Here is a 14912-nt window from a genome sequence, read left to right as displayed (position 1 = left end):
ATTCTTGCTTTCTACTAGAAAATGTAATATTAATTATTATTAATCCGAATAATTTCTTAATATAAATGGAAAATATGTAATTATCTAAGTATTCCAGAATCCTTTGAGAGAAAATAATCTGTTTTATGTTGACGGTTTTTTATATAAATATTTATTCTGATTTTAGTTTCCTTCTTGTATACTGCTAAGCTTACCTTCTGATTCGTCAATCATATCAACCTTGAGGGCTTCCAGAATTTGTGCTTCAACAAAGTGTCCAATTCGTACTTTGGCGAAAACAGGGATGGTGACTGCAGCCTGAATCTCCTTGATTAACTATTGAGATTAAAGTAATATGTTTGAATTATTAATATGCTTATAAAGTAATTATTGTTAATACAAATAAACATTATTTATTTTTAAAATTCTAAATATATTTCCGCACAAATGTTTTCAGTTTAAAAAGATTTAATTTTAATACATTAATTACTATAATCTATTTTTATTGCGAGGAATAATTCCCATGGATTAAGAATTCTAGTTATTTATTTTAAATTAACTATGTAGCAAACACATATATTTACTTAATTTCTTTGAATAAAAATATAATCTGATTACAACTATAGCCGCCAAACTGTCTTTTATTTAATAACACTAAAATCAATATCTGCGATGGTTATATTATTATTTTTATGTTATTCTTTCACTTCATTACATTTTGAATCCTCAATTTTGTTGTTTATTTAGAGTCATATCCGTAAATTTACTAAAAAAAATTCTAAACATTTTTGGTGAAACAAGTTTTCAATTCGCTTTACAAAATTATGTATCCCACTCTGGGCAATTCATATATTTCTGCAAATTCTTTTTTATGTAAAAGAAAGTAGAGTTATGGATATATATTTATAAAAAGTAAACTATACTAATTTTGTGAAATAGGAATATAGTGTATGAATTGAACAAAAAACCCTGATTTGATATTGCAAAAATGTTTATTTTTACAATTATTCAAGTCTTATCCGAACATCCAAATGTAAATATTTGCCTGTTTGTATTGATTTAATTTATTAGTTTTATCATGGCTATTAAATAAATAGTTTTTGTTTTATATTGATTTTTCGTTTGTTTTGAATAAATTTTACATTCAAGTCTCATATATAAATCTAAGAAATATAATGAAAACTTTCTATAGATGTATGTAGTACTGTAAATAGTATCATCACATCAACATCTTTAACTCATATTTAATTCTTTGTCAGCTGTTGAAAGCTCTACTTTATTAGCTATCTGAACGTTAATCGGAGGAGCTCAAATATTTTTTGGTAACCCATGAAGCCGATAGTTGTTTTTAAAGATATAACAAAGTCATTAGATCTCGAAAGTTTCGATTTCAAGTACATACAAATTGCTACGATTAGTTACTTAAAAAAATATATATTTTTTAATTAAATTGAGTTAAAAAGTATCATTTCTTCATTTAATAAAAAGTTTTAAAACATCATGAATGGATTGCAGTGAGCATCAATTGTGGCTAATACGACTTTGTGGCTATATATTACCACTCTTGGACTACATCACATATCTCAAAATATTTAATTGCTATAGATTTTAAGGTAATAATTTTAGTAAAGACAAATTTACATTTTTTTAAATCTCTACTATAATTTATACCTACAATAGATCAACAGTGAGGGAAATTGGTGTGATGGGATAGTTGTCATATAATTTGGAATATTTTTTTTTTTTCATTTATAAGAAAAGGTTGAGAAATCATTTTAAGACTGTTATTTGTAAAATAATTATTTTAAAATAGAAAATTAATTCAGTAAAGTATGTTTTTATTGTAAACTAGTTAAAGTAAAACAAAAGTGTGTTTTACCCATTAAAAATGCTTTCACAAATGGATTAATTATTTATTTGCCTATATATGAATATTTATATATATGTGCATTTAAAATGGGTTTTGATAAAATTGAATCAATTTATGTATGTTAAATACAAAGAAACATAAATACTTTAGGGGGTCCTTAATTTCTTTAAAGGTTATTTACTTGTGAGCCACGGGATTTTGGATGTAATTTGAACAAATGTTATTTAAATTAGTTTTGTCTTGAAAAATTATTTTCTTAAGCTCTTAAATATCGATTTTTAATTTGTATTCATTTATGGGCAGAGGTTTAATATTATAATACTTTATTCAGCATTATCTCATTTGTTCCATTTGATAAATTTACATTGAATGCATTTCTTGAAGAATACTTCTTTCTGACTATGATATAATTGTGACACTTCTTATTTCATCCGGTGTTACCTCTCTAACACAAAAATTTATATTTTATTTTGTTGCCATCTGTCAATTTTTCTGCTGATTTTCCCTCAATCAGTGTTCTGAATGTTAATTGAGGGCCTTTATATTTGTTTTTGTTATGGCGTGAACGATTCCTAAAAAAAATTGTAGAAAAGGTTGCGAGTTACAATAAATGTAGTGACGTTTTCACAAACTTTTTATTTATTTACATTTTAGAAATAATGCAATATTAAAAGAATCAAGCAACCCCTGGCATAAATCAATGCAAATTTGAAATTGATATTTAAAAGTTTCAGCATATTTTTTTTATTTCAATAAAACTAATTTGAATCATTTTTGTTTAAATGTCGTCCAAAATCCCGTGTCTTTGAAAGAAAAACAAGGATCTCTCTAATATTTATAAGTAGTATTCATTTGTATAAAAGTTTGTAAATAAAATTACAAGACAGCTCATATCTAAAGATTTTTACGAATATATATATATGTTTATTGATGTTGAATATGGTATTTTGGATAATATTCATTTATTCTTCATGTAAACTTCCCATAAAAAATAAATAACTAGATTCATTATGGAAAAAAGAAGATAAAGTGCACATACTTATATAATATGTACGTATAAATAAGACTTGTCCATAAAAAAACATTAAAACAAGTAAAAAAAAATCCCTTAAAATGTGCATCAATATTAAAAACAATTTATCTTTCCAAAATGTGTTTAAAAGTAGGGGTTTAAAATGGAAAAGAATAAGTGAGGAAGACGAGGAAAATTAAATCTCTTATTTCTTTGAAAAGATATATGTGATATGTGTATATGTATATGAATGTATTTGATTTCAAATAAAAAATCCCCCTTTTTACAAAAATAAAATGAATATAAATTTCTTTTTTTATATTTGTTTATATAATATGTGAGATGAATTTATGACTCTTCTTCTCATTTCCCTTCACTTAAAACAAGAAGATCCTTAAGGGGCTCAAAATTGATGTATAATGATTCAAAATATACATATACAGGGTGTGCAAAATATCCATCCCCCACTTTAGCACGCTTTCTTGAGCCAACATGGGCGCATAGATAGTTAATTTTTTTATGTTAGATAGCTTGTCCAAACCTGAATGAGTTGGAAAAAATGTAATCAATTAACAAATTTTTTGTTGCAAATACTTGGAAAAGGCACTAAGCCCTCCTTGCGACAACATAACAATTGCTCGAACTCTTGGACTCGGTGAGACGTTCTTTGGTAAGGTCAGGAGGGAATTTGAGACCTTTAAGGGGGATTTTGAGGCAAAGCTATGTAGGTTAAGATCAAAAGTATTTATGGTTCTTCCTGTGTTCCGCCATGGCATCAGGGTCAACACTGATGCATAACTAAACGTGCTAAACACCAAGGTAGGACCCTGACCAGACGTGGCTCCAAATGGGATGCCTTGCATTTGGCTCCCGGCCACATCCATAAAAAAAAAGATATACAATGGCTCCAAAAACTATTTTGACGACTCTATCTTGCGGACTTTTGCTCTCAAACTCGAGAAATATGAATCTGACGTTGTTGTTTTTTGTGTTTGGATTGCAATCGAACGACAAACCAACCGAACATGCTGCAACACTAAAGGCAAACGTATGAGTCGGATCAAGAAGGAATTCCAGGAACAAGGGGTGAAGGCCTGCTAGCACATTTGGCATCGTATAGAGGCTGTAATTTAGACTGGAGATAATTGTATTTAAAAAAATCAGAATCTTACAAGTTTTCAGAATTCGGTTTTTTTTAATCTAATAATTAGGTTAAGGACAAAATTAGGTTTCGCAACACATATAACTTGCACACCCTGTATATATAAACAATATATTTAATTGATAGTAGCATCTACTCTACTCGTAGAACACAGCTTACAAAAAGTTAAATTGAAGGAGAGTTTTTTATATCAATTCAAATATTGTACAAAAAATATATAGGATTATAATTAACTTTAAGTAGTCTATCGAGAGCCACTTAAGCTAATCGGCACAAAGTACTGTGTAACGATATGTAAATGTGTTTTTACTCTTGTATAATTTACTTCAGGGCCTTTGATACTTTTAGTACCAATATTGGCCATTTTTTTACTCAAATGGCTCCTGTATATTTTGGACTCCTCATCTCATTTTTTTATTATTATTAGAGTTAAAAAAGTGTTGAGACGGAGTTAAAGTTATAGAAAGAAAACAAAATAACAGTTGGAACTACGTCAGGTACTTTCAATCATATAAGAGTCAAATCACGAGAACAAACGAAATTGATATATTTATTCATAACAAAACAATAGTTATGAATTACATAGCAACTAGAATTATAAATTGTCATTAAATTTTGTAATATGCATTTAATCTCAATAGTTTTGTTTCTTACTCAAACAATGACTCACAACTTTTTTATAAGTGTAAACATACTTATTTAACTTCAAATGAGAAATCGGAGTTCTACGAGAAAAACTAATTGCAATTTGGAATGAACTACTAGAATTGGGTTTAGCATTCTTTACTTATTAGTAGATTGTTAACATAGCCAATGATAGTTGCAGCTGTCTTACTGGGGTCGGGAGGCATTAAAATCAAATTCAATATTAACCACACTTTTCGGATGGAAGAGCATCTTTTAAGCATTCTAAAAAAAAAAATTAAGCTCCGTCGAAAAAAAAAATCCTACCCAAAAAATTACTTTTTTACCCAAACATACATATTTTTCTAATGTATTTTCAATGTAATGAGAAGGAACTTCCAAATTTCGTGATCATTAAACCCTTTTTATACTTAAAGCATCAGTTGTTTAACATTTAAATTATAATGTATAGTGTTAAGTTCATCTGCAAGGTCATAGGTCATACACAAGGTCAATTTCTTCGAAATATTATTTTAGCGTGTGTATCGAGGTGTCCAAGTTTGGAAAATTTATTTTGAAGATTTTCAGTCTTCAAATGGCATTTTTTTATCTCTATAGTCTTCTGGAAATGACTTTTTTGACCGATATTCTCTACATGTAAAGAGATTAAGAATTTTCAATTTTAAAGTTATGTTGCTGAATTTCAGAAGTTTGTAATCTCAATTTATGTTGTTAAATTTCAAAAGTTTCATTTAAGTTATTTTTCTAAAGTGATACATAAGATTGTAATATCATTTTTCATTTAAAGAAGAACAGACATATAACATAACAAAATACTTCGGTTACTCAAATGATCAGATTTATTTTCACTTCAAATCTCTTAAGGTTGATTATTACATCTATTATGTGTGTATGTTATAACTACACAGGAATTTATTTTAATTAATTTTACATATTAGAATCTTCGAACCTTGATCACCCTCTCAATCAAAAAGAAGAGCTTTTATAATTTAAATTGTTTTTGTTCGTGTCATAGAATATGTCACGTTAGTCATTTTTGTGCTTCAAAAATATAATTGCAAGTGTTGTTGAGGTTTGAAAATGGTAAGTTTTTAGAAATACATTCTCTTTCCAGATATATCGAGGATACGTATGATAGATGTGGTAATCTACCTCAAGAGCTCGAAAGTAAAAATAAATCATAAGTTGTTTTTGTTTATTATTGAAATGTTTACATATTTGGTTATTGTGACAGCTTAATACATCTACGCCATCTTGCAGTACAAGATGTTTATTTGGTTTGATTGTTATCTTGTCTTCTAAGGAATCTAAAAGATGTTTTACTCATGTTTTATATATTACAACAAATAAATATTAATTTGTTAATTCAATTTTACTAATTTTCATTAATAAAATTAAAGGATAGAGCAATCACAAAATGTTTGATTAAAATTCAAAGAAAAACACTTTTTTGGTATAAATCTGTTATACAATATAAAAAAACTATATGAAAAGGAGTGTAAATACTTTTAGAACATTTTCTTTGAATGTTTTAATATTGTGTTAAAGGGAGAATATATATGTCTATATATGAGAGAATTTAAAAAGAAATATCAATAAGTTTTTAAGAAAATAACTTTTATTATAAAAAAATTATGTGAAATATCTATAAAAATTCAAATATTGATATTTTCTTTTTATAGAAGGATTTTTCATATTTCGCATCCTTTTTGGATAATAATTCAATATTTAAGCTCTTGATAAAGGTACATACTTTAGTTATTTATGAACCCCCATCCAAAGAAGAAAATTATGTCCGCAATCTTGATTCATATAGTCAAACACATCTTTTAAAAAGGGGTTTTTTAATTATTTATGGTTGGTCTCATATCTACTTACATACGTAATTTGTAATAACTTCATAGAAAAATGTTTAATTAAAGTTTATTTCAATCCATTTAATATAGTTTTCCACTCACATTTGAAACTTTATCAATACTTGACATAAAGTAATACATAAGAGCTAAAAGTTTCGATTGATTGCTGTTGTTTACTAAGAAAATAATGAGACCAATCATGAGTTGGTATTGTTTAATCGAATTATCTAATCTAATTCATAGATTAACTAACTCCAAAGGTAAAACGACAAATAAAATTCATGTTCTAATTAACTTCAAAACTAAAAAAATGATCATAGTATATTTTAAATCAGTTTTTATACTATGAATAAAAATCTTAATAGCATTTGTAACTTGGATAAAAGTCAAAACAAAGTCAATGAACTTTGATCAAATTTCATTGGTCACATCCAATGCTAAAATATTTTTTTTATTAAATTATTCAGTAACATTTTTTATACTTGTTTTTATGTAGACACATATAAAAATTGAATTTTTTTTGGGTGGTCTGCAGATTTTTTTTTTTTTTTACTTATTGTGGCATTTTTCAACATAAAAAAAAACGTAAATGAAAAAACCTGGAAGGCTTAACAGTTTACTAGAAAACATTCTTAACACAATCAACTTCTGACGTCACCATTAAATACTAAAATAAAATATTCCAAAGAATTGTTGATAAAGGTTCCATCAACAAGTGTTATTTGTGCATTTCTATGTTTTGAAAAAGTCTGATTTTTGACAAAATATTATTAACCCAAATGTTTTTTTAAACTCTGGTGTTTGAAAAATCCCTTTAAAATCTATTTCTTGTTGTATATACCTGAAGTTTTTTTTAAATATGCTATCAGTTTGAAAATAATATATTTTATATTTATTTATGTATATGTATGTAGATATACAAAAAGAAAGAATTCGTTTCAAAAATTGTATGAGAGTTTAAACAAATATACATATTGTATAGCCTATTCAATTGAATAAATATATAAGTTTATAAAAGGCGCCCCTGGATAATTTTGTACTAAATGGAACAATAAATACTCGTACAATTAAATTTACTTAGTCGAGCAAATTTCATTTATTTAGAATGAAAAAAGTTTTTGTAAAGCCAAAGAATGGGATGACAGAAATATAAAAAAAAATCAAAGCACTTTCTAAAAAAAATTATCATTTATTTCTTTTATAAAAACTTACTCTAGGATCTGACATTCGAGCTACTCCACCATCCTTTCGAATATCTGCTGGCACTCTTTCAAGAGCCATGACGGCACAAGCCTACAAATAAATTAGAATAAAAATAATTCTACAATTTTGCACTACACATTTTCTTACTCCAGCTTCTTCTGCAATTTTGGCTTGCTCAGCATTGATGACATCCATGATGAGACCGCCTTTCATCATTTGTGCAAGTCCAGTTTTGACGGTAAAGGTACCTTCTACCTTTTGGTTATCATTTCCATTAGATTCTGCAAAATAAAACAAATGCTGTATTAGAGATGGTTTTTGAGTGGTTTTTTCCCAACGGAATAGAACCGGGTAATTGTTCTTCTGACTGGGGTAAAAGAACGTATTTTAATACCTGCAAGTAATTTGTGGTTATATAGCCTTAGTCACAAAAACCTTCAAAAGTACAGAATAATATATCTAAGGTACTGATGAGGTATGTACATAGAAGCCAGAATTGAGGGACCAGTGGGTTATTCCACATCCCACTTTTTCATAGACAATAACAATGAAAAGTTGCTTGTATAAGTTGTTATCAATATAGGCAGTCATTGTTATGAAACTCTCTCCCCCTCCCTTTCACTTTTAAATAAGTTAAATCATGTGATGAGTGAGAAACCCTTCAACTACTTCGTTTACTGAGTCATAATTTGTACATAAGTCTTCATACAAGAAGGAAAAGACTGGAAATTAACCAATAATAATGATATAATTATTGCAAATACACGGAGAAAAACTGGTACGAGACAAAAAATAAAGATCAGAATACTTTTTTATAAATTTACCATCCGGCCAGTTATTATTGATGTTCCGAGTACTAGTTCATGATTGTAAATTTTACCCAAGTCCATTCTTAATTGTGTTGTCTTATTCTTGCGTTACACCAAAAAAAACTTATTATTTGACAAAAATGGCAAAATTGTATCATTTTCTGATTAATGTCTGGTAAAGCTGAATAAAAGTTTTTACCATTTTTTATGCAATACATAGTACTTTGGATTTCGAGCACTTTAAAAAAAAATTGCAAGCCAAAAACTGATTGTGAGCTTGATGTCTATAAATATGCACATAAATTTAATAGTACAGCATGGCATATTATCTAAAAAATATATATATTAGTAAGAAGCTGAATGATTATAACATCTGTGCTAAAACTGTAGAACACAGGTAATATTTCCAGAAAGTATTTTTGTTCAATGAATGATTATAAGTTTCTAAAAATATTGTCATAAAACTTAAAAATTTCAAAAATGCTCAAAGAATAATCAAAAACGTTAAAAAAAATAAATAGACAATCCAATACGTATAAAATTGTCTTTTTTTTATTTCATTAAGAGATTGAAATTTTATAATTTTATACAAAATGCCAAAAAAGGAGTGCAGATGTTCTAATCCTATCGAAGAAAAGCATTAGTCAACATGTTCCAAAATAATTGTCTTTTTTGAAACGGTAAAAGGGAAAAATACTCATCAATCATATTATACATTATCCAAATTGAAAACGGATATTCATTGTCCAAAACAACTCGCTTACCAACTGCCTCCATATGAAAAATTTTCTTTCTTTTACTTTAGTTTTGAAATATAGATGTATGGAACGCTTTATTAACCTCGTCAAAGGTAACTACTCAAACAGTTTGTTCCTCATTCGAAATGTGAAAGAAATGTGATAATTAATTCAATAATCGAACTAAAAAGGTGATCTGTATAATTTGTATTGATTTGGCTATAGTGGAATAATATATAATAACAACGTCTATATTTTCTGCTTATATAAAAATTAAAGACGTGAAAAAATACGGATTTTTTTTCTATTTTAGTCATTAAAAATATTTTTTTTAAACTTCCATGATTAAAATTTACCATTGTGTTATCTTAAAAAATAAATTAATTTTTTATCCTTTTCTTAAGCGATTATTAATGTTTTTATTTTTTTATTTTTTTTTTTGCTTAATATAGCCTATTGAAATAGAATTAAAAATGTTTGTTTAGAGAAATAAAAGTGCTTTTAAGTTTTTGTTTCTTCTCTCAAACATGTATAAATATATTTGAATACATTAAATAAATAAGCGAAAAAGTAGTACTAATATTATTATCAAATCATATTTTATGTAATGCATCTATGCAGAAAAAAAGTTTAATTAAGATTTTGCTTTAAATATTGTAAAAACTATGCTTTTCTATAATTGATGAACCCTTTAAGAATGTGGATTCGTGTGTAAAAATCACCGAAGAAATAATCTCTTCAATTCCCCCTTTTATGAATATATTTATTTTATTTCAGTAAGTGATATTTTTATATATGTGGTCAGTCAAAACAAAAGCAATCTAGAATTATTTTTCTCAAAATCAAGTGTGGATTAGATTTATATTCTCGGACGTATAATTATTGTTAATTTCTACTAACAAATCATTCTCATTAACCTTTTAGATGTCCCGTTAATTAAACTTAAATTAGCCAAAATTAATTGTTGCAATAAAATATGGATAAATGGAGAATTATATTTCTAAGGCCAAATCAGGGCCGATAACAGTCTCTTATATAAATATATAAAAAGATTTTAAACTAAAATTAAAATTCTTCAATATCGTAACATACCCCATAAATTTGAATACAGTTCCTACAATGGACTCAAATATGTATATTCCATAAGGTATTGGATTTTATGTATATACTAGCAAAGGGTTATCTAGTGTTGCTAAGGCCAAAGAGAGAATGGAAAATCACATTGACAATGGTCAATCATTATTATGAATTTAAAAAAATATAAAGTGATATAAACTTCAAATAATATAGCAACATATATCCACGAAAAAAATTGTCTGGATGAGAAGTCCATTTATTTTATTTTTATTAAAAAAATTGCACAAGTCGTAGTTCGCCAAGTTAATTGCAAAAAACTGTGTTGCAATATCTTTGTAAAAAAGTAGAAATAAGCATTTATTGGCATTCTAAAGAGAAATACAAATTTATGTGGAAAGGTTATTCGTATAATTGTTCATTCGATGCCAGTCACTTTTTGATTAATAACTCAACACCCGATCTAGTCCGCTTGAGTTCCAAAAATCAAGTTTTGTGTTTGGGATTTGAATAAGCCCCCTTATTAGACCTCTCTTCGAAAATTGGAACCCATGTCTTACCCAGACCAGGTTCAAAAGAGGTCCATATGCAAAAATTCAACCTCCTAGGTCCAACAGTGTGGGCACCCATAAAGGAGACACACACAAACAAAGTCTATTATTATATATAGAGATGAGTCAAAAAATAAATTAAGGATTTTTTCCTTTCTTTATTTTGTGTTCAAGGTATTTTTATGTTGACACACGTCATATATATAAATTATGGAAGTGTCTTACTTCTTTGAATTGAATGATTTTGTATAAATAGATTTGTTTTATAATAAATTATTTTGACAAATAATTTTTTTTATCTCTTTAAATATTCAATGTTAATTTCAAAAATAATACAGATTTTTTTACCTTGCATTTTGAGTCGAGGTTTGAAGCAGTAAGTGAAGGAGAATGATGTCTTGAAGTGCCACGGAATAGCAACTGTTTGCAAAGTGTGAGGAATTCTACCTATTTATAGAACCTTCTCTTGCGCTGGACCTCATATTTCACAGAAGGGTTTCAGTTACAACAACAGTGTGTGCTTATGAGGGTAAACAAGATTTCGCTATTATTCATATTTTATGAGTCGTGTTTCATTCGTTCTGTCTTACGTGTATGGATATCCCCACCATATGTGAACGTTATTATAAAACGACCCTCAATAGTGTTTTCTTTGTTTTATACAATATCCATTTCTTATATAAAAAAAAAACATCTCTTACTCATTGTGCTCATTGTTTAAGAAATTTGTAATATTATATAAGTTACTTTTTTTTTAATTTTTTTTTTCATGGAAAAGTTGAAGTAATATTTCAATTCCTTTTCTTTAGATCTACAAATAAGTAAGATGGGAGGGAAAAAACTTCAAATTGGTGTTCTTGCAGTTCAAGGATCATTTGAGGAGCATGTCAAAGCATTGAATCAAGTTTCAAATGTCTCTAATAGATATGATATTCACGTTTTTGAAATTCGATGCAAAGATGATATAACTGAGAACATGGAAGGACTCATTATTCCAGGTAAGTGTTTTTTTTTTCTTCTCGATTATCATTAAGTTATTCAAAAATTATACGTTTGTCAAGTCTTAAAATAGGTGTGCATTTAGTTCTGCATAGTGCACCCATTAATACAACTCAATAAAGAATGCTATAACATTATAGTTACTCTTTTTTGATAAATAAAGTATACAGTTGTAAATATTATCGTGACCAGTAATTTTGATTTGAAAACTTTGAGACCAGTAATTTTGTCTCAAACATTTTCTCCTCTGGTAATTTCGCCTCTTAGAGACTTTGCCACATGACATATTTCGAAAAGACTAATTGACTATTGGTACCTTACTCATAGTCATTCTCTTATTTGATGCTCGAAGTAATGTAAGAAATTCAATAAATAAAAAGAAAAGAACGTTTCAAATGTAAAAACTAAAGATTAACTAAGAACCTACAATATGTAACAGGGATTCTCAACCTTTTTTTAGTGATATACCACTTGTAGAAAATATTTATTTAACTGAGTACCCCTTACCAGTACAAAACATTTTTAGCTAATAGGGGCCGAAAAAAAAATCTACGGACGTGTCTGGGAGGGGAAGGGCTGGGCTAATGAAATTCAATTTTTATTGAAAATAATGCCAAAAATAAAAAATTTTGGAGAAAAAATTAGAACAATTATATTTTTTTTTTGGAAAAAATATCAAAAATTTATTTCGTTTTGGATAAAAATTTCAAAAAATTAATGTTTTAGAAAAAAAATTCAAAGAATTATATTCTCAAAAATTAATTTTTTAGGAAAGAAAACTAAAAATCAACAGCTGTTCACAAGAAATTTTATTTTTCCCAAAAAATTTCACCTATAAGTTTGTTTAAATTTTTTTTCAAATATTAAATTTCTTGGAGTAAAATCTATCAATCAATATTATATAGCTATTAATAGAAAATTAAATTTTAAATATTCTATATATATAGTAAAAACCAAAAATTTCTTAATTTGGGGGAGATATGTATTATGTATCACTTATAAAATATTTTTTTTTTTAAATCTCAAGTACCCCCAGTGCCTCCAAATACCCCAAAGGGTACGCATACCCACGTTTGAGAACCAATAAAAAGGCGGCGAATATGTCACGCAGCAAAATCTACAAGAGACAAAATTACCGTAGGCAAAAAGGTATGCGGCAAAATTACCTAAAACTAAATATTATATACCCTCGTTTACTTCCCTGGGGTATTAATCCAATCCAGATTCTGGAATATTCTTTTGTTATCTCTTGGGTATTATACTTTTTCTATACCTTCAATTACTTTTTATAAACTTTATCCATCCAATGATCTTGGGATGATACTCCATTAGTTTTTGAGTTATTGACTAATTAAGTATTTAATTATTGAAGTTTCAAAGAATGTTTTTATTATTTATCTACTATACAGCTGAATAGAAAAAAGGGAAATGTAGTATTTGTTATAGAACATGTACTGTTTGAAAATAATTTATGAATTCAAAAATAATATATTCTCTACATTTATAAAAAAATGAATATTATTTTCTTCAATGACTATTTTAGATTATGAATTGACAGATTATTAAATCTAATGGTAAAATAGTATTCAATTGGTTCACGAATACTTATATACATAATCTAATAGGTTTGACTTTATTTAGTGGTAAACATTTTATCATTTCCAATATTTCAAGAGTAAAATTGATAGAAATTTTTTGGTGAGGACATTTATTAAACAAAATCATTTAAAAATAGAGCTTGGCACAATTTTTATTCACTATGTGAAGCCTCAGCTATAGTAATTGCCTCCATACGAGGCCTAAATCCCTTGCATACCTATAATATGTACTCATACTCGATTTTGGCCTACTCCTTCTTAATGAAAGTATCTAGAGACTAGACACTTCCGTGAGGAGTAGCATACACTCTCTTCTCCAGTGGCGTCTACATAGAATATCCAAAGACTTCGCGTCTGTAGAGGAGGTTGGCCACATGTTGAGGGTCCCAAAATTCGGGATAGTTGTCTTTCAGGAATTCCTGGGTCTTAGCAGCGCGATGATAAGGAGTGAAAAAAAAGTTGTCCCGAAATTTTCACTGTCCCTAGGTAGTAGCACTTTTATATCCAAAAGTTAGATGTAAGCATTTGAATGGAGCCACTCTTCCCTCTCCACAAAAATGGGAGGCAGACTTAACCTGTGGTGACCACGGGATTTTTTTTGTTATCAAGACATGTTTCACTGAAGCTGAGATATTGTCTGGATACTCGGTTGTGATGTAGCGGCTGTTCGGCTTATTCAAAGTGGTATCAACCGTGAAAAAAATTTCAGCAGAAAAGAACAACACATTGGCGGAATTTTTGTTGGCCTTGAGAAAATTTGAAATATTCTTTGCTCCAATGCCATTCCGAACTGAAAATAATAAAATGTGTACCACTAGATAAAATCAATCTTTTAATAAATTTTAGACTGCTTAAATATTTATTTTAATGCTGGGATAACTAAATTCAATTGAGTTTGCACTCGTGTTACGATTTGAGGCTTAATAAAGTATGTATATTTCATAGATTCTCTGTATTTAGTTCTTATTTTTACAAGAAAAGTTATTCAAATGGAAGTGTTATGTTAATTATTCCCTTAGCTGCGTTTTTTATATAAATTGTAGCATATATTTACTCAAATTATTCATGCTATAAAACGTTAGATACCAAATTGTAGTATACACCCTTTCTTAAGTAGTCGTCATCGATAAACTGCTCCTTTACTATGAGTTCTACTTATTTTCCCCCCTTCTCTAATTCTGTTTCTGTTTTTACATACACAGGTGGAGAGTCTACAACTCTGAGTGTATTCTTCAAGGACCAAGAGTTTTTTGAGAAAATAAAAGTATGGATCAACAATGAGAAACACTTTGTTTGGGGAACGTGCATGGGAATGATACTTTTATCCGATGAAATCACGGATCAAAAAGTGGGCGGACAAATACAGGTAAATTCTTCATAAGTTCATATATTTTCCGTTACTAAAGTGTCATTAAGA

At 27.9% G+C, this 14912-nt stretch overlaps 2 protein-coding genes across 3 annotated transcripts in view; one reads left to right on the top strand and one right to left on the bottom strand.

The window, feature by feature from the left end:
* The window catches only part of LOC121119673 (pyridoxal 5'-phosphate synthase subunit SNZERR), a 25119-nt gene extending 13739 nt beyond the window's left edge, over window positions 1-11380 (bottom strand). Inside the window, exons 1-4 of the mRNA XM_040714408.2 lie at window positions 11247-11380; window positions 7875-8008; window positions 7737-7817; window positions 195-315 (exon numbers count right to left, since the gene is read on the bottom strand). Of these exons, the coding sequence (XP_040570342.1) occupies window positions 195-315; window positions 7737-7817; window positions 7875-8008; window positions 11247-11253 (343 nt within the window). The 5' untranslated portion in view covers window positions 11254-11380. The remainder of the gene's footprint in view (window positions 1-194; window positions 316-7736; window positions 7818-7874; window positions 8009-11246) is intronic.
* LOC121119674 (probable pyridoxal 5'-phosphate synthase subunit pdx2) overlaps window positions 11291-14912 on the top strand; it is a 22468-nt gene continuing 18846 nt past the window's right edge. Inside the window, exons 1-3 of one of the 2 annotated variants that reach the window (XM_040714410.2) lie at window positions 11291-11427; window positions 11708-11896; window positions 14698-14861. In XM_040714410.2, coding sequence (XP_040570344.1) covers window positions 11725-11896; window positions 14698-14861 — 336 coding nt within the window. In that variant the 5' untranslated portion in view covers window positions 11291-11427; window positions 11708-11724. Of the gene's footprint in view, window positions 11428-11483; window positions 11627-11707; window positions 11897-14697; window positions 14862-14912 lie in introns of those variants that run through there. The other variant, XM_040714409.2, reaches the window with a different exon arrangement.

The sequence above is a fragment of the Lepeophtheirus salmonis genome, chromosome 6 (genome assembly GCF_016086655.4).
Source record: "Lepeophtheirus salmonis chromosome 6, UVic_Lsal_1.4, whole genome shotgun sequence".
Taxonomy (NCBI): Eukaryota; Metazoa; Arthropoda; class Copepoda; order Siphonostomatoida; family Caligidae; genus Lepeophtheirus; species Lepeophtheirus salmonis.
Note: the sequence above shows the minus strand (reverse complement) of the source record. Positions and strands in the feature narration are given on the sequence as shown.